Source organism: Fusarium falciforme, chromosome 3 (genome assembly GCF_026873545.1).
Source record: "Fusarium falciforme chromosome 3, complete sequence".
NCBI lineage: Eukaryota > Fungi > Ascomycota > Sordariomycetes > Hypocreales > Nectriaceae > Fusarium > Fusarium falciforme.
This window is the reverse complement of record NC_070546.1, coordinates 4,098,626-4,115,375: the sequence shown is the minus strand read 5'-3', so window position 1 is coordinate 4,115,375 and position 16,750 is coordinate 4,098,626. Positions and strand designations below refer to the sequence as shown.

At 51.1% G+C, this 16,750-nt stretch overlaps 6 protein-coding genes across 6 annotated transcripts; 2 read left to right on the top strand and 4 right to left on the bottom strand.

The window, feature by feature from the left end:
* Window positions 1-1,972: 1,972 nt before the first annotated feature.
* On the bottom strand, window positions 1,973-2,719 carry NCS54_00452200 (HIG1 domain-containing protein; the record flags this gene model as incomplete). The annotated part of the gene is made up of 2 exons (XM_053150054.1): window positions 1,973-2,034; window positions 2,086-2,719. 2 exons carry the CDS (start codon window positions 2,717-2,719, stop codon window positions 1,973-1,975), a joined length of 696 nt encoding a protein of 231 aa, XP_053006029.1.
* A 970-nt stretch (window positions 2,720-3,689) lies between these two features.
* Window positions 3,690-6,485, bottom strand: NCS54_00452100 (HET domain-containing protein; the record flags this gene model as incomplete). The annotated part of the gene is made up of 1 exon (XM_053150053.1): window positions 3,690-6,485. The coding sequence occupies one exon, from the start codon at window positions 6,483-6,485 to the stop codon at window positions 3,690-3,692; it is 2,796 nt and encodes a 931-aa protein (XP_053006028.1).
* A 3,567-nt stretch (window positions 6,486-10,052) lies between these two features.
* On the bottom strand, window positions 10,053-10,442 carry NCS54_00452000 (Hypothetical protein; the record flags this gene model as incomplete). Its single annotated transcript, XM_053150052.1, has 2 exons — window positions 10,053-10,093; window positions 10,148-10,442. The coding sequence occupies 2 exons, from the start codon at window positions 10,440-10,442 to the stop codon at window positions 10,053-10,055; spliced, it is 336 nt and encodes a 111-aa protein (XP_053006027.1).
* A 3,579-nt stretch (window positions 10,443-14,021) lies between these two features.
* NCS54_00451900 (Hypothetical protein) lies at window positions 14,022-14,642 on the top strand (the record flags this gene model as incomplete). Its single annotated transcript, XM_053150051.1, has 1 exon — window positions 14,022-14,642. One exon carries the CDS (start codon window positions 14,022-14,024, stop codon window positions 14,640-14,642), a length of 621 nt encoding a protein of 206 aa, XP_053006026.1.
* Window positions 14,643-14,935: 293 nt separating this feature from the next.
* On the bottom strand, window positions 14,936-15,787 carry NCS54_00451800 (SesA domain-containing protein; the record flags this gene model as incomplete). Its single annotated transcript, XM_053150050.1, has 1 exon — window positions 14,936-15,787. The coding sequence occupies one exon, from the start codon at window positions 15,785-15,787 to the stop codon at window positions 14,936-14,938; it is 852 nt and encodes a 283-aa protein (XP_053006025.1).
* A 301-nt stretch (window positions 15,788-16,088) lies between these two features.
* On the top strand, window positions 16,089-16,709 carry NCS54_00451700 (SesA domain-containing protein; the record flags this gene model as incomplete). Its single annotated transcript, XM_053150049.1, has 1 exon — window positions 16,089-16,709. The coding sequence occupies one exon, from the start codon at window positions 16,089-16,091 to the stop codon at window positions 16,707-16,709; it is 621 nt and encodes a 206-aa protein (XP_053006024.1).
* Window positions 16,710-16,750: the final 41 nt, after the last annotated feature.

Here is a 16,750-nt window from a genome sequence, read left to right as displayed (position 1 = left end):
TGGAGAGCGTGCGCTTTCTGTTGCACCATTTTGGCTGTGACATGTTCATGTTTGTTTTTGCCATGTCAATGTCCGCAGATACGACGAGATTGCCGTGGACCAAGGGTTGCGGCCAGTCTACGCTGTGCTTGTGGAGGAAGCCAGCACTGTTGTTGATAGCTGCCGACGCGGCAATGCACAAATATGAGCCCTCGTAGATAGATCCCATCTTTGCTGACTCGCGACGCCAGTCATCCACTGAGTCCTGGATAATGCACAGCGAGTCAATCCAGATATAGGGAATCTGTAAATGACGAGCCAGAATGACAGCGTCGTAGTATAGTCTGGGAAGTTCTTGGAGGGAAACTCCTTGCCTCAGAGTCATTGCCGTACTTTTGTTCAGTTGCGGCTCGTGGATATTGCCCCAGCAATGAGAAAGGGTAGCATATTTGAGCCGACGAGTCTGTTCCTCGCCGGTAAGCATGCTCGTTTCGACCAGTTGTATCCGATCTGCGGACTGAATGTCGATGAGGCGTGCCGGGGCTTGCTGTGATCGGTTGGCTGCGTCTCTTCTACATTCAGGATGGTCCTCCTCACAAGTGCGTAGCCAAATTCCAAACAGCTTCCAAGTTGCCGAGGAGGGTGTTTCCTGTTCCAGGTCCATCAGAGTAGTCAATTGACTCTAGGATAAAGGAGACGAAGGCATCACATCAATGAGAAGAGATGCGAGCTCATCACCTCTCAGAGACTCATACGGCCGTGGCTGCTCTGCCGAAGGTTGGACCAGTTTCCCGTGAACATCGAAAGTCATCAGTTCGCCCGCCCGGAGAGGTTCAATAGACGGAGGCGGTGCGGGGCAGCTGAGGGTCAGGCGGTAATGGCTGATGCACCGGTTGCTGAGGTGGCTCTTCCCCGAGTCGAGTTTTATCGTAGCTGGGCGCTTCAGTCACTCTTCATCCAAGCCATGGCTGGAGAGCCTTGATCGAGAGTTCAACGATTGAAGCAGCCAGGTGCACATGAAACAACCCTGCAGAGAGGATACACGTAGCTCTGTGCGGACTGACTTGTGCGGCATGGAATTGTCCTCGGGCAGCTCAAGGAAACTGGCGAATCTTCGTATTTTCCCCCGTTTTCGAGGGTGCTGACATCGGGAAGAATCCTCATTGCTACCTTGTCGCTTTGATCCGAGTCGTCTTGCTCGCTGTCGCCTCGACCGAACTTCCCTTCAGCCCACTTGGGTTCTCCATCTCTCAGGTCCAAAACCCTTTGGAGTATACCCCGGCAGTCAGAGCATAAACTTGACAAGGCCTTCCGTTGAGCTGCTTCGCCGGACACGTCAGTGTATGTAATCTCGTTACCGCTGAAATCTTTCATCGCGCATCCGTTGTTACTCAGTGACGGAAAAAGCCTTTCAAGCTTTACAATGTCCAGAAAGGATGTGGCAGATACAATAGTTAGATGGGAGCTGATAAAAGGGTTCAATAAGCAACTCGGGCGGGAGGAATCATTCTCATCGAGAATGAGGGGGCGAGTGATATTTTTATCTCCTCAGCAAAGAAGGCTATGCATAATGGCTATGTTAGGCAGCAATGGAATGAAGCTTTTGTAGTTGCATAATAGGCTATAATTAATGAAATGAGGGTCTTTGGGGTCGATCTTGTAGATCGGTCCCCGGTTAACCAATATACTACTATCCTACCGTCTAGTACACGATCGAGGGCAATATCAGCCTCTCTGGACTCTCAGGCTCTTACAGCTCATCGCTAGACAACATCTAGAATTTTTCCTAGTCCATCACATGACCGGTTCATGTTGTGAATTTGATAGTTGTAGATTTTTCTCAATACCTAGTCTATGCCACCTGTACAAAAACAGCTTTTTTCCATGCAGTAGTTTACATAAAAGATTCAAAGCCAGAATGGTCGATCCAAATGAATTCCGAACGCCTTGGTAAATCGATATACCATGCGAGTTGATATGGCACCAGGTGTGTTTAAGAAGCGTGCTCAGCAGCCTTCTTGGCAGCCAATCGAGCTTCCTCAGCGGCAACCATATCTAAAAAAGAGGTCAGTTGTCTGTTCTTGGTATAATATAGAGAAAACTTACCCTTCCAGAGGTCCTGGCCCTCGTACTCCTCCTTGTGCACCTTCTTCTCAATGAGCTTCTTATGCTCGGGATCATTGGGATCAACAACCCAGATGGTCTGGAATCGGCTGTTGCCCTCCTTGAGATCATTCATCTCAAACATGGCCGAGATGATCAACACGGCGAGTGTGAGACCTTGCGCGTAGACACGAGCTTGCACAACCTTGTTGGCCGTGTTCATTGGCGATCGGCTAACGATGGCGAATGCAACGCCCATTGAAGCCAACCATGATGCAAAAACAATGGTGTACCTCTTTTCCCGACCGTACTCCATGAATCGCTCATAGGCACTCTGGTTTTGTCGAATCAGATCCGTAGCGCGGCTGGCCTCGTCTCTGTAGCTGTATCTTGGGTCTTGGGCCTTTTGGTGGGCAATGCTCCATCGCTCAGCGTTAACGATGGCACCGAATGTGCTGGTGGATGTGACAAGGAAGGACTTGAAGGGAAGAGTAAGACCGCGGACGGTCGCGTAGCGCTTGGATCCGAAATAAACACCAGCGAGACCAAGGGTCGCGCCAAAGACACCACCAATGACGCCGCCCTTGAGGACCTCGGCGTAGTGGGCTTCCTCTTCTTCCTTGGTGAGAATCTTCATGATGGTGGTTTATGGGTAGATTAATTGATGTGGGGATAAAGAATTGAAGATGAAGGTGTGGAATTGGTCAAGTGGATGGTATGGTAGGGTATCTTGGCGTGTAATGATGAATTGTCGAGAAAAACGCGGGTAGAGGGCAAGACGTTTTAATATGAGACGAGATGACTGAAGAGGCGAAAACTGGAACCGGGAAAAAATCGTGCTGTATACAGTGTACGTAAGGCGCGATTCACGGGCTAGTTAAGGCGTTTGGCAGCTTATTCTAACCGTTCAAATCGTACGATGGTTGTGAGGGTGTGTGTTTGAAGTCTGAGTGGTTGCAGAATGAAGGGTATACCTACTGGCGTTATATGTGTCATTCAACGCGCACCTTTTAATCCATTTTCTTTTTTATTTCTACTTGTTAACATTCCTTTTCTCTCCGCCGTCATCATTCCTCTCGTCCGTTCGCGAAATGACTGATACACGGGCTTGACCGAACGATGCCGCAAAATCCTTTCCCTTCGGCGCTCGGGATGCGGCGATTGCGGCGTCTTTGCGGCATCGGAGGTGGGTGCGGCATGAGCGGCAAGGGTTGTCGCCGCGGAGAGGGCCGCAACCGCGGGATCGAATTTGTCGCCTGATTTATTGGTAATTTTCTAAAGCTTATTCATCTCGTGTCTATTCGTCAAAGTTTTCATTGCTTGTGATTGCCATTTCCGATGTGCTTAACTGACTTGATTGGTCACGTTGCCACTCTCAGTCCTTCGTGCATGGTCAGTGGCTTCGCGACTTGTTTTCGTCCCGATGCTGACAACGAATTGATCTAAAACTATTGTTCAAATCGGTTAGCCTGCAAGTTCCATTGTATCCTGGGAGGTTATTGCTATTTTAGGTAATCAGCATCTCCAACACACCTAGAATAAAGTAAATTTCACGAGTTGGCCCAGATAGGTTACCTCCATACTAGATCAAGCTGGCCCCCCTCGGACTACACCACTACAAGGTCATTGCTATACGCCTGTACGGGTAAATCTCTAACCATGCTTTCCGAGTCCGAATATTTATCCATCAAGTGTTCCTCCATAGTCAAGACCAAACTTCCTATCCTTTCCCATCGTGTCCCAGCAGCATCAACCCTCCGCAAGACCAAGAACCTCGCTCTGCCATCCCATACAAAGGGCACTGTGGCCGCAAACACCAAGACACTCACCATTGTTCCAGACTGATGACCCTTTCTCAGCTCTTCCTCTGTCACGGTCTCCGACATGTGCAGCTCGACGTGTTTACCCATCAGTCGCATCCACTCCTCGGAATACTTGGAGGGCATCATGTGCAGGTGTTTGAGGACGAGAGGACGCTTGACAGTCAGGAGCCATTTCTTGGTTGAGTCGTTGAAATCCTGCAGCGATAGAAACCCCTCGAGAAGTGTCGAGAAGCGACCATCCTCGGAATGGAGCATCATTTCCGCGGACCAAATGTGGCTAACACTCCGCACCCAGTCTGGAGATGTCATGGCGGCGAAAAAGTCGATGTGGGCGTCGTCACCACGGGAGTCTTCATCATCACCTTCCACACCCGGGTCGGTATTATCGCCGTTGAAATCAGCACGGCCTTGCCAGCCGATCCAAGTCCAGGATGGGAACTGAGACCGCCGAGGACAACCAGAGACGTAGAGCTCCGACCCAGGCTCTACCGGGCTTCCGGTGTGGAACCAAGCCGACACCGACATGGCAAAGCTATGCTGCAGTCCTGGCCGTCCATCTGCAAACGCTCCAGCCCAAATCGGGATTCCGAGAAGGAGCGACAAGCCGTTGTCGGCATTCTTGGAGTACCGAGCCGATATCCCGAGAAAGGCGTTCAGGGAATCAACAGGGTTGGTCAAGTTTCGGGCTGTGAAGGACCTGATATGGCCGTCCAGAGCCTTGATTTGGCTTCGGCCGTCGTCATCCTCTTCAGACCGGAACCCAAACTGGAGTTCGGGGGTGGCATGCATGTCGCCACGAAAGATGCCAGACAGCATGTAATCTGCGAACAGCCAGCTGCGGCCGGTTTCGGTGGGCGCGTGCAAAGCTGGCAAAGGCAATCTGACCGTCTCGTTCACAGCCATGCCGCGGCATTCCCAGTATATCTGTTCCTTGGTGAAGACTAGGCATCGCCTAGAGAGAACCCCTTCCTGATATGTCCATCCACGTGTTGCCCATTGGGAATTCCGGATGGTCACTCTCGGATCTTGCATTGTCGATACGAGCACCGTCTTCTCTGGGATCTTGCCTGGGGGCAACGGCGTCACGGGCTTGCTGGAATCTGTCATGGTTTCACCGGGCACCTTGGACGGCAGAGGTTGGTCGTCTGGGATCCCCTTCTTCCTGGCAGTTTCTCTCATGAGCCAAGGCACCAACTCTGTAAACGGGATGCCAATGCGGCGAGCCAACTCTAGCTGCTTCTCCATGAACTCATCAAATGGGATGCCGAAATACTCCGCGTTGCTTTCATGAAATTCAAGGTGGTCCTCGGGGATGCCATATTCATCTGTCCTGGAACTAAGGCCCATCATTTCGTCGAGGGGAATCTCCATATGTTGCTTCAAACCATGTCGATAAGTATCGAGCCACATCGAGTGTCCTTGGGTCTCTGCGTCGTAATCCACTTGGCGGACGTTTAAAAGATCGAGGTACGCGTCCGTTGGCCTCGAGGCTACGGTCTTGCCTCTGAAGGGATCAAGCTGGACTGTAGGCTGCGGCGTCCTTGGGGTGTTGCCCACGCCAGGTAGTCCCGTCCGAGCGTCTCCCGCGGCGTTGATGATGGTGACCTCGGCGCCTTCGTAGATGGCATCCATCTTCGAAATGAGAAACATCTTTTCCTCCAGGTTGTTCTGATCGATGCACAGTCGATCCACCCAGAGGTATTTCAAACCCATCATCCTGGTAACTGTCACTGCATCCTTGATTGTCTGCGGCCACTTCTCCTCACCTGGCCCCCACACATAGCTCAGCGCGGCATATTTTTCACCCCACGATACTGGCTCAGGGGACATAGGTCGCTTATTGCAGTTGATGGCCCTGAACCCTCGGAGCGACGCACCGGGTGGCTTCTTGGGTGAGCAGTGTGAACCGTGAGATGCCCCACAGGTGTATTGCCAGTAACCCACGAGTTCCATGTCCGCCTTTGGATCCAGTCGCTCTGGAAGGATGAGTCGCCGGCCATCTTCACCCTCCACGTCCTGGGTTAGTCGATAGATCGAGCCCTTCTTAGGCAGCTCCGTCTCCAGCCATCGCAGAGGAACTCCGGTTCTCGGTACGCCATGCAACTCCGGCACGACTGCCAGCAAGACATTGTATTCCATATCACGCCACGGTCGTCTGACCCACCGACCCCTCGCGTTCTTTCTCAGAGGCTCGAAGAGACTTGTCTCACTGCTGCAGATTGCGAGCAACTTGTAGGTCCCCTTGGCAGGTTCTTGGGCATGTTGTCTGAAGAAAGAGCATAGCTTGCAGAGGCGTTCCTCGGAAAGACGCCTGCCAAAAGATGTGACGAAGTAGAAGTCCCGGAGGTAGGTTGGGCCGTTTGGCCCACGGCATGTGACGAGCTTTCGGGTGTTATGTCCACGACGGGCTTCTTCGTACAGGTTATGCGCTCGATCGAAGGCGGCCTCAAGGTCGAGTAGTGAACACTCGTTACATAGCTCATCATTTGAACGAAAAGGGTTGTTTTGAATCGGAGAATTGAAGTTGAATTCCTGCTGGCCGCGGGAAAGATCCCATGCGCGAAAGCCGCTGAAGGCCATGGCTTGTATGGTAAAGCGTGGAGCAGGAAAGACGAGTTAATCCATAGTTTAACAGAATTCAGTCACAAGACATTCGACCGAGGTAAGATGAAGCGCAGGCCATTTTTATCATTAATTCAGATCCCATTAATGCCAAGTCTTTATTTAGCCTTGCCCCCACGACATTTGAAACGCAGCAAGGTGCCTTCGGCAGGTAATGGTCCAATTATATATCCTCGAAAATGCCACGGCGCTTAGTTATCTGCACAGCCTCACCAGCATGAATTTCCTACTTCGGGCAAATATCCATGCTGAAAGGCAGGCAGTAAGGGATCTCGGTGGAATCTCATACGTGACAGAGTATGGAGAGCGTTGTGGTATTAGCAACGAGACCGTTGATGAGATCCAAAGCGCTCTTGTTGCAAGGGGGCTGTGCGACGCCGAGGACGCATTTGCGTGCACCGTCCCGATATTGACGACTCAAGGCTTGGTGGAACCTCCAGAAGATATTATTGAACGTGGTTGGAGAGCTAGCCGATGAACACCGCGAGGAAAAAAGATGTAGCAAGTACGCTGAGCTTGCCAACTGGCGGCTCCGGCTCCTGCATGCTGGCGTGTGAAGGGTTTCTCCAGGCTCTGAGAGGGGACGACGACGCCAAACCAACCGCCTACGGAGGTATTCTCCATCTGCTTGATCTCTACAGACAGGACGAGACCATCAAAAACATCCCCTGGAGCTATCCTGAGACCGTGTCAGGCCTACGGTCTGGTGGACAGCGACAAAGTCTAGCAGATATAGTCATGTCTTGCGGAGAAGCTGCCAGATCCCAACTGGAGCAAAAATCACCATTGACTGGCGAAGAAGCTGGGTTCTTGGCTCGTTTGCGGGAGCATTATCTAAAATGGAGAGAGGAGGGGAGCTTTTGCAGTATCGCGTTTGGTATTAGGATGAATAGCAACAAGTATTTCCTTATTAGTTTGTACTTTTCTCGTTGATCAATTGACAAGATTGCTTAGCCACGCAACCAATGCCCATTCAAGTTGGCTCAGAATCTTTGCATTCTTGTTTTTCTTGAGCTGGGTTTGTTACACTTCATCAGAGCCTGCTTATACAACCTTGGATCTCTCGTTGCAAAGGCCACCGTCTTGGCTTAACTCATGCCCCAAGCTGTTTCGAGGAAAGCTGAAGGTATCAAAACTTGGTTACTGTATATTTTGTACTTGTCAACCTTGTATCTTCCCTGCTACCACCCGTCCCAAGCCTCAAAAATACATATCAGTCCACTGACACTAGATCCGATATGGTGTCAATGCCTACCCTAGAGCTTTACTATTGTCCCCTGTGTCGCGTCGCCTCTTCCATTCCTGAGGATGCGTTCTGAGTGTTGGGATATTTAGATGTTCCTGAAAGATCTGAATAATTTGAAGCGAAGCAATGGTATCCTTTCTCTTGTTAGTTTGTCGATCTCGCTTCGCTTGGGCATGGCTCGCATATGCACAACCCACAAAAACCGACAGCCAACAGTACCACTTGATGAAGGTCGCGCGGACCACCTGCCAAGGGAGAGGGGCCTTTGTCAAACAAAAGAGAGTCCTAGAGGACATCAATCAGGTCAAAAGCAGACTCACTTGGAAAGCAGGTAGATAGTCGAGTTGCGCGTTGCGCAGAAGTCCTGCTAAAGTGGTCTGGTTTGACTTGGTGGCAATGCTTCAAAAGTGGGTCCTTCATAAAGTGGTTGCTATAAAGTGACCTGCTTTACAAAGTAGTCTGGCTCAAGTGGCCTGGAATGTCTCCTAGGTAACAGACTGACCTAACGTTCAGATCTGGATAACCGCTCCAGCCGGGACAGCGACGTCGATATATCTTTGGAGATCTGGGCCGAGTATGCCCACATAGAAGGTGTCCGGTACGTTTCGTACGTATCGAACCAAGCCATTGAGACATCTACAGCCCGCCAGATTCTGGTTGCCGGGTCGCCTCCTGCTACGGTCCTGTACGTCTTGGAGGATCACCTGGGCATCAGAGAGTTGGTCTTTAGTGGGAAAACGAACTATAAGCCAGCTACGCATCCCGAAAGCGGCCTCTGGTGGCGGACTGTCCCTCTCACCTCAGGGAGAGTCAAAATGAGATCCGACATGAGTCCTTCATCCCAAGGGCACGACCCCGCGCCTACATTCGTTAAAATAGCGAAAAGGGTCTGAAGCTTCGCCACACCATTTCGACATCGCTCGTCTCCACCAAGTTATGGCGTCAACCGATGACTCTACCCCAGTTACGAGAGCTTCATTTCTTGAAGTTTTATCCTGATAATGCCCCAAAAATAAACACGTTTCGGATGCTTCCTCTGACCCTCAATGATCCCGATGTGATAGGATACTCTGCGTGCTGGGGCAGCACACTAATGACGCTACACGCACACAGGGCTGGTGAGAATTTCGCATTCTACAAAGAACTATCAGTAGCGTATCCCCGTGCTGTCTGGATGCACTTACCAATGAGCCCTGGGGAACGCATCTCAGAGATCTGGGGCCGCCGTGGTAAGATTCACAGCCACATGGGCCTATTGGTAAGATCCAGCCGTCTACTTGCTACGCTTAGTCTCGCTGACAGTTGGAAAGTTGAGGACAAACAAAGCAAGACAGACTGCCATGGGTCTTCCCATATCACCCCGTTTGCTGATGCAAAACGGGAGCATTCACCCAGCTTGGACGCAGCTATTTGCTATTCCAGAAACACCCAGCCGCCTCTTCTTCCGCCACTCACGTCTGGGTGTCCACCAGCTGAGTGCCAAGGACATGGGCAATCCGAATGCTACCTTGTCGATGCCTACACCGATGTCATATCCACAAACACACGGCATTCTTGACTACTACTCTGCTGCGTCTCTCGAGGAAGTAGTAGAAGTCACACCTTGTCAGGTCAAGTTGGCGACCCATTCGCAAATTAGTGGCCTGATTTTTGAGTATGCAAATGGGGAGCGGGCATCCGTTGGTGAAATTCGACTGGATTTCCTTTGTGAAACTCTCCTGGCGCAACCCAAGAGCAGACTGCATCTCGCCTTCAAAATGGACCGCTCTGTAGGGCACCATGCAACTAGGGTCTGGCTCAACAACACTCTTGACAAGGGGTCTCGTGAGTGATTATCTTTGCCCTGGACAGGCGTGCTTGAATGGTGGTTTGCCCATGGACATTGCAAAATATACTATCAGGGCAAAGAAAGCCCCTCATTATTTAACTTGGTCTTAAGCAGGCGATACCCCTTATTTATCATACTTAAATCGTCATCATCACATGGAGACCCCAGCCCTTAGGTATTCCGAGGAGAAGCTAAGACTTATGGCAAGGCTTAGCTACAAATGATATGCTTATTACATGAATGTGTGATTACGGCCTCGATGTTCCAGTTAACAGGTAGCCGACCAGATCATTATATTCATTATGAGTCTCTATGAAGTGCCCTGCCAACGGTACCGACAGCCATGTGCCTCATACAAAGACTTTCCCTGTAAATCTCATTGAATTCAAGACCCGTGCTTTTGTACTTTTCCCCTGGAGAAGCTCGCGACTCAAAATCACACGGAGAACATTTACCAGCAGCCCTTCCACTTGCCCTGGTTGCACTGCTGGGCTACGAACCAGTTAGTAAACCTGTATTTGCCAAACTTAGGAGAGAAAGACTTACGACAAATGGCGAAGCAGCTGCCACAGCGGCATCCGACAGCGCATCCCGTGTTGCAAACGGCGATGCACAGGCTGAAACCCTTACGATCCTTGCAAGCACGAGCTTGAAGGGTGGACTCGTCGCGGGCCTCAACGGCAGTGCTGCCCTCGGTGTAAGAGACACCTGCGTTCCAGGCGCCCTGGATGACGGGGTCGGTAGTGTCGACGACGCCCTCAAAGTCGGCGAGGCTGGCCTCCTCGGCCGCGGGGGCGGCGAAGGCGAGGGTGAGGAAAGAGAGGAAGTAGGTGACCTTCATTGTGTCGGAGACCTTGGTGGTTTTGTATTTGTTTGGTTGTGGATGTTGTGGATGTTGCGCTGGTGCTGGTGATGAGGGATGAAAAGCCAACAGAGATGGTGGCAGCTCGTCGCCTTCTTATACTTCTATTCTCCGTCTAACTTGGATGTTCTCATTCTATAATGAGCCTTAAAACTCATGATGTCTCTCTACGTGATCCTCATGTTCGGCAAGTCTGATCCGAATAGCTTCCAAGCATACCGAGCAAGGGTTTCGGACTTGTCGATGGGTCTCGACTACTACAGCTAACTGTGCCACAAGTCTACTTTCTAGAATAAAGTAAATCCACTAATGAAATGGAAGTTAATCATCCCATAGGAGCGCAAAATTTCACATTCACTGACCGAGCGTTTGTGTCGCTTCGTTGGCGTCTAGATGTTTGAGGCGACGATCCGAAGCGCTCATTCAACGCCTGCAACTATTTGCCGCAGGACATAAATTTCCGGCATAATACGCTTCAGCTCATAGGGCCGCCTAATCAACTGGCAAGGGCCCGCGAAGCTGCGCCGCATCCGATACGTCGCTTCGTATAACATGCAAACTAATACATCGGCTAGCTGTTTCCAGTAGTTTTTATGCTTCTTAACCAGGACTCCCTGCTCTGTCGTAGCATTTCAAAAGCCCCCGTCGAACCAACAGACAGTTGAATATGTGATCTAGAACTCGATGGCATCGTCAAGTCAGCTGACTGGAGCCAAGACCATCCCATGCTCGCATCTACGAGCCCCTTGTACACTCATGTTAAGCGCGCAGATGGAACCATTTGGGGATCTAAGCGATCCTTCGGCCCCCCGCTGCCGAGATTGATTGGGATCTGGGGCGCGCGTGGAGCATCACCCCAGATGTGGGTGAGCAAGAAGCTTCGGAAGGATCAGGCTCTGTACAAGGTCAAGTGGAACATCAAGCCCTAGATGGCATGGCCTCTAGCATGTTGTTTTATGACTTGGAGTTGTTCTGGTCCCCTATCGAAGGCGTTTCGCTTAGGGGAAGTATGCTTCAGTTCGAAGGACATTATCTAATGTTGTTGGAGGACTAGCTTGCGACTCGAAAGTCCTACGAGCCACTGGGTCCCAGTGATCACTGGCTCGTCTGATATGATTGGGGCAAGACTGTTATTCTGCCTTGGTCGTGTACCCGGAGAGGGCTTGGTCGGGCATACACGGGAGAGTGGTATGATATAATGGTCACAATATGCTGGACTCGTCTAAAATTAACAGGTACTTACACCTGCACAGATGTTCGCCCAGGGGATCAGGCCCCTTCGTCGCCGGCCCGGCCCGCTGGTCTTGAAAATGCTTGGCCATTCCGTTTCCACCAATACTCTAATGAGTAGCGACGTTATGTATTGCTATTTGCTAGGATGCCGCTCCTTTGCCACTCTTCTGGTTCACTCTCCTCAATGTAGTTGGCCAATTCACCACTCCCCGTCTTAGCACACACAACGGACAACCTGTCTCTCCGCCTGCGTTGACTTCCTTAGCTGTATCCGCCCGAGTAGGCTTCAACCTGCGCCAGGACTGACCCACCCGCCTCGTCTAAGTCGGCATTGCCAGTTGCCAGAGAGGAACGGAAGAGAATCTGCAAATCGCTCATTAAACTCGGTTCGAGCCCGGTAACGACAGACCAGGGAGGTCCAAATTGAAAACATGATCAAGTAGGCCATTGACATGATGGATAGGTGGAAAGTCTTTTTGTCAATGATCCCGGCCTTGCCAAGTTACATGACGAGACATGCCCTGAACCGAAGGATTCAAGTTCCACAGGGCGGCGGGGAACGTTGTAGAAGGGCGACGAACTAATTCACGGCCAATTGTGGATGACCAAGTCCAATGGCAACATTTACGTAAAAAAGTGCCTTAGAGACTTGATAACAAGTCCCAGAACGTCCTACGAAGTGTCTTCCCACCATCGAGATCTCGAAGCAGAAAGCAACGCGCCACTCCTGTTTGCCAAAGACAACCAATCACTCTGCGGAAAAGCTTGCCCAGGAAGACAGAGGTGGTGACGTGTACTTGTACATGCGCTCAAAATGATTGTCCATGGTCTCCCTTTGGGTGGGACCGTCTTGAACAAGACAGAAATGCCTCAGAGGAGTCGAAGGGGGGACTCAAAAAGTGGACAAAAGGGTGGCATGTCCACTGGTTTAAAAACGCGATCTCACAACAGGCTTTGATTCGGAGGCATTTAGCTTGCGAGAGGTGAAACGGCTGTGTTGTCATCCAAGATTAGATGTCGAAGGACCAAGTTTGACAACTGCTTGACATTCAGTGTTTTAGCTGAACTACCGATACCTTGATGCCAAGCTTGCCATCTCAACAACTCCCTCCCTTGTTGATTTTTTTCGTCGCGACCGGCCCCTTGCTTTTCGGCACCTAGCATCTGAGCGCACCGAACCCCAGCGTGTTTGAATAATTTCTTGGCGGTCATCACTACGGAACTGGTACTTCTGCGTTCCGTACATTCTTAAATAATGGGAACCCATCGGTCTCCCTGTACATACTCCCAAGCACAAGCAAATTCTGATCGAGAGGAGGTCTACCTTAATTCTATTCGTCCCCCAGATTATAAACCATGTCCTCAATGCTCAGAAGCTGTTGTAGATCGAAGTCCCAAGTCTCAGACTGATTCAGTTCAGTACATGCTTTCTCTGAATGGCCCCGAATATTAGGCGACGTGAAGAAGACATCGTCCAATCCGTCGCCAACATCCAAACTGAAAGGGAGATTCGGTAAGAGAACATGTATGTGTGGACAATCTTGTGCAAAGTCTAGTAGGTCTGGTTGGCAGTCTGGATGCGACACAGTGCTGTCATCAAACGTTATGTGGGCCTTGGTGATCGATGCCGCGAAGGATCTTGGCGTAATGTCAAAATGCCTCTTGAACTGCCGGTGAAATTGGCGGCGGGATCACGACGAGAGACGGCGAGCCATCTGGTCGTAGTGGAGGCGTCGGAGGGAAGAGGCATGTAGGTGCTGATAGATGGGAGTAGTAGAGGTACTTTAACGTAAACCAAGAGGTCCTGTCAAAGGCTTGGATTTGTTGTAGGAAAACAAAAGAAGGGAGCGTTCGACCGAAGTCAAGACAAAGTTGTTAGGGCCATGGCGCTCATTGGTCAGTTCCACATCACCTGAGCGCCGACCTCGGTCAGCGCTGTCCTGTGATTGGTTGGTCCAACATCACCATGGTGTTTTGAGCTTCCGTAAAAGAGGACGCTGAACAAGAAATGAATTCTTTCGAATCTTCATTATCACTCATGATCCTCTCGCAGAGATTAGCTCGCTGCTATCGCTCATCTTCATTGTTGTTGATCTAAGTACCATTCCCAATCGAGGCCACCAACACACCTCTGCCATGGACAACCCTGTCGCCGCAAACATGCTTGGGACGGCTGGAGCCGTGTGCTAGTCTATACAGGCGAGTACAGGCATATGCTTCCACAAGTTGAAACAAGTACTAGAATTAATCATCATCACTTAATAGCTCTTGCCCCAAATTATCAAGAACTATCGGCGTCACAGCACCGATGGGCTTCATCCACTCATGTACCTCTCGTGGGCCTTTGCTGGTATGCCGCTTGGCGTCTACAACGTGGTCCAGAACCTCAATGTTGCACTCCAGGTCCAGCCTCATATCCTCATCTTCCTGAGTCTCGTTGCTTGGTCCCAATGCAAGTACTACCAAGACAAGTGGGCACTCGTCAAGATTCTGCTCGCTTGCCCGGCTACTCCATCAATCATCGGCGGTGTCGAGGCTGGCTTGTACTTTGCTCTACGGCATGCATGGGAGAGGTACATTGAGTGGCTCATGACACTCATGGTCGTTCTTGCAGCAGTCCTACTGGGGTGTGGAGTTTTGAGGTACTACTGGGAGATTTACCAATCGAGATCTGTCAAGGGCATCTTCTTTTTGCTCGTGTTTATTGACGCTGGAGGTGACGTGGTATCGATCCTGGCACTGGCCTTTGCACCGAGGATTGATATACTGGGTATAGTCATATACTCAGTCGAGGCAGTACTGTGGGCTGGCATTGGAATTTTGGGTATTCATTTTCGATTCCGCGGTTGGCTGCTTGACAAGACGGGTCGGAAATCAGACGGCTTGGATGGTACGCCCTCGGAGAGCAACATGGAAGTTGGAGGGTCAAGTCGCGTGGAGCCATGAAAAGGAAAATGAGTTAATTGAGTATGCATGCACTTACCTTCCGGGTTTCTCGGTTGAGGGAATCAAGGTGGTGGTGGCATGTAATTACAATGGACCAACACCACTGAAGGGGACTGACTGTTCACGAACGTTCCAGAGAAAAACATTGACTTTGTGTATTGTGGAATTTCTCACTTTTCTCAACATTATCGTTCATTCGTTACCAAGCCTTGGGCACTATTGTAGCCAGTTTCAGCATGCTGCACCTCTCTCAACACGTCCAACTTGAACCTCAACCACCTGATGTCTCAGTTTTATTTGTTCCCCATCGGGCCGTGGTTATACGTCGCACCATGGTTATTGCCAGTGACCTGAAACCCGCCCGAACAATGGTTCATGTTGCCCTTGCCGCCGTGGTAGAACTGGTTCCCTGCGCCGTGGTTGTGAAGAGTAATACGGGCGCTCGGAGGCTCGTTTCCCAGAGAAGGCGGGAGTTTCTTGATTTCTTCCAGCGCATTGTTCAGCGCCGTGATTTGTTCGTCCTCGACGAGTGGGGGCGTGGCTACGCTGATGGCGTTCTGGAGCATGTCCATCATCACCATCTCCAACGGCTCCCCTTTGCCACATTCCACGGCGCTGCGATAAGCTTCAGTCTTGTTTCGGCTCTCGCCGACCGCATGGAAGAGCCCTTGGAGATCTCCACTGCGCTCGCAACACACAAGCGCTGCCTGGCGAATGACGGAGTACTTGTCACTAATCCCAGCGTCATCGGCCTCTGCAGTACCTAAGTCCAAGCGCTTTTGGATGGAGCTGAAGACATCAACCAGGGACGGGAGGTGCTTGGCAACAACTGAGAAGACCTCCAGCTGATTTGCTGCGTCCTTAATTGAACCGCACTGGTTTACCATCATCTGAAGGGCTGCGTTGAGCATCCCGAGTTGCATGAGCACCTGTGGTTTGGAGGTCTCATTCGGCGACATGATGATGAGGTTTTGATTGGTCAGGAACAGGAGACGAAGTTTGAACGAGTGAAGGTAGCGAGGAACCGGCTCGGCCGATGGGCAATGCGGCCGTATTTGGAGGCCGGGAGGGCGCACAGCCTCGCCCAAAGGCGACTCTCGGCGAACTGCAGCTTCTTTCTGAGGCTGAAGTCGACATTTTGACATTTGGGGTTTGCCCCAGTCAGTCGTTGTGGGCGAACCAGCGAGTCAGACTTGGCGACCAATGCTGCAGCGAAAATTACAAAAGCCACTCTGCAGCCGCCTTGTGATTCAACCGTTCGCTTGCATCTGCTCACAGCCTGATTTTCATCACTGCCCAGCATCAACACTGCCACAGCCATTTCGAGCTCACCGGTGTGCCTCGTGAGCTCAAAAGTCGGCCTGCAAAACAGACCGACCCCCTCTCTCGCTGCACAATCAACGCCATATCTCAAATCCGTTTGGTCCCCTCAGGCCAAGGAGCGCAATGGCACTCGCCGAAGTAACAGGTGTCATCTCGGCTATCATTACCATCATCGAGGCGTCAATCAAAATATACCGCACCGCTGCAGATGCGTCGGATATCCCGCAATCCTTCCGTGATGCGGCCTCGCGTCTCCCCCTGGTTCAAGACACCCTCAAGTTGGCCACCGACGGTCTCGCCGAGGATGCTCTCGACCCCCAGTCACACGCCTCCTTAAGCGCTGTGCTGGACAAGTGCACCGATAGGGTTGCAGTCCTTCTTGACATTTTTCAGCTCGTTATCGTACCCGCCCGGGCTTCCCGAGCTGAAAGATACCTGAGAGCACTGAAAACGATCCCACAGGCGGAAAAGGTCGAAACCTTGATGGAGGGAATCATGGCGGATTTGCAGCTTCTGGCAACTAACCAGGCTGTCAAGGCTGCGACGAGGAAACAGATGGAAAGATTAATAAGCAAGATCGAGGTTAACGATGAGTCATGTCGCTCACCTATCATTCTAAACAACTCGGGGTCGGGGAGGCAGTTCGTCCACAACGGGACGGGGCATCAAAACGTTGCGACCGACACGGCTACGCAAATCAATGGGTCGTTCAGCGGAGGCACTTTCAGCTTTTATCAAAAGTGAGGGAACAATTTGTATTACATAGTGCTAGATACCTCAAATCG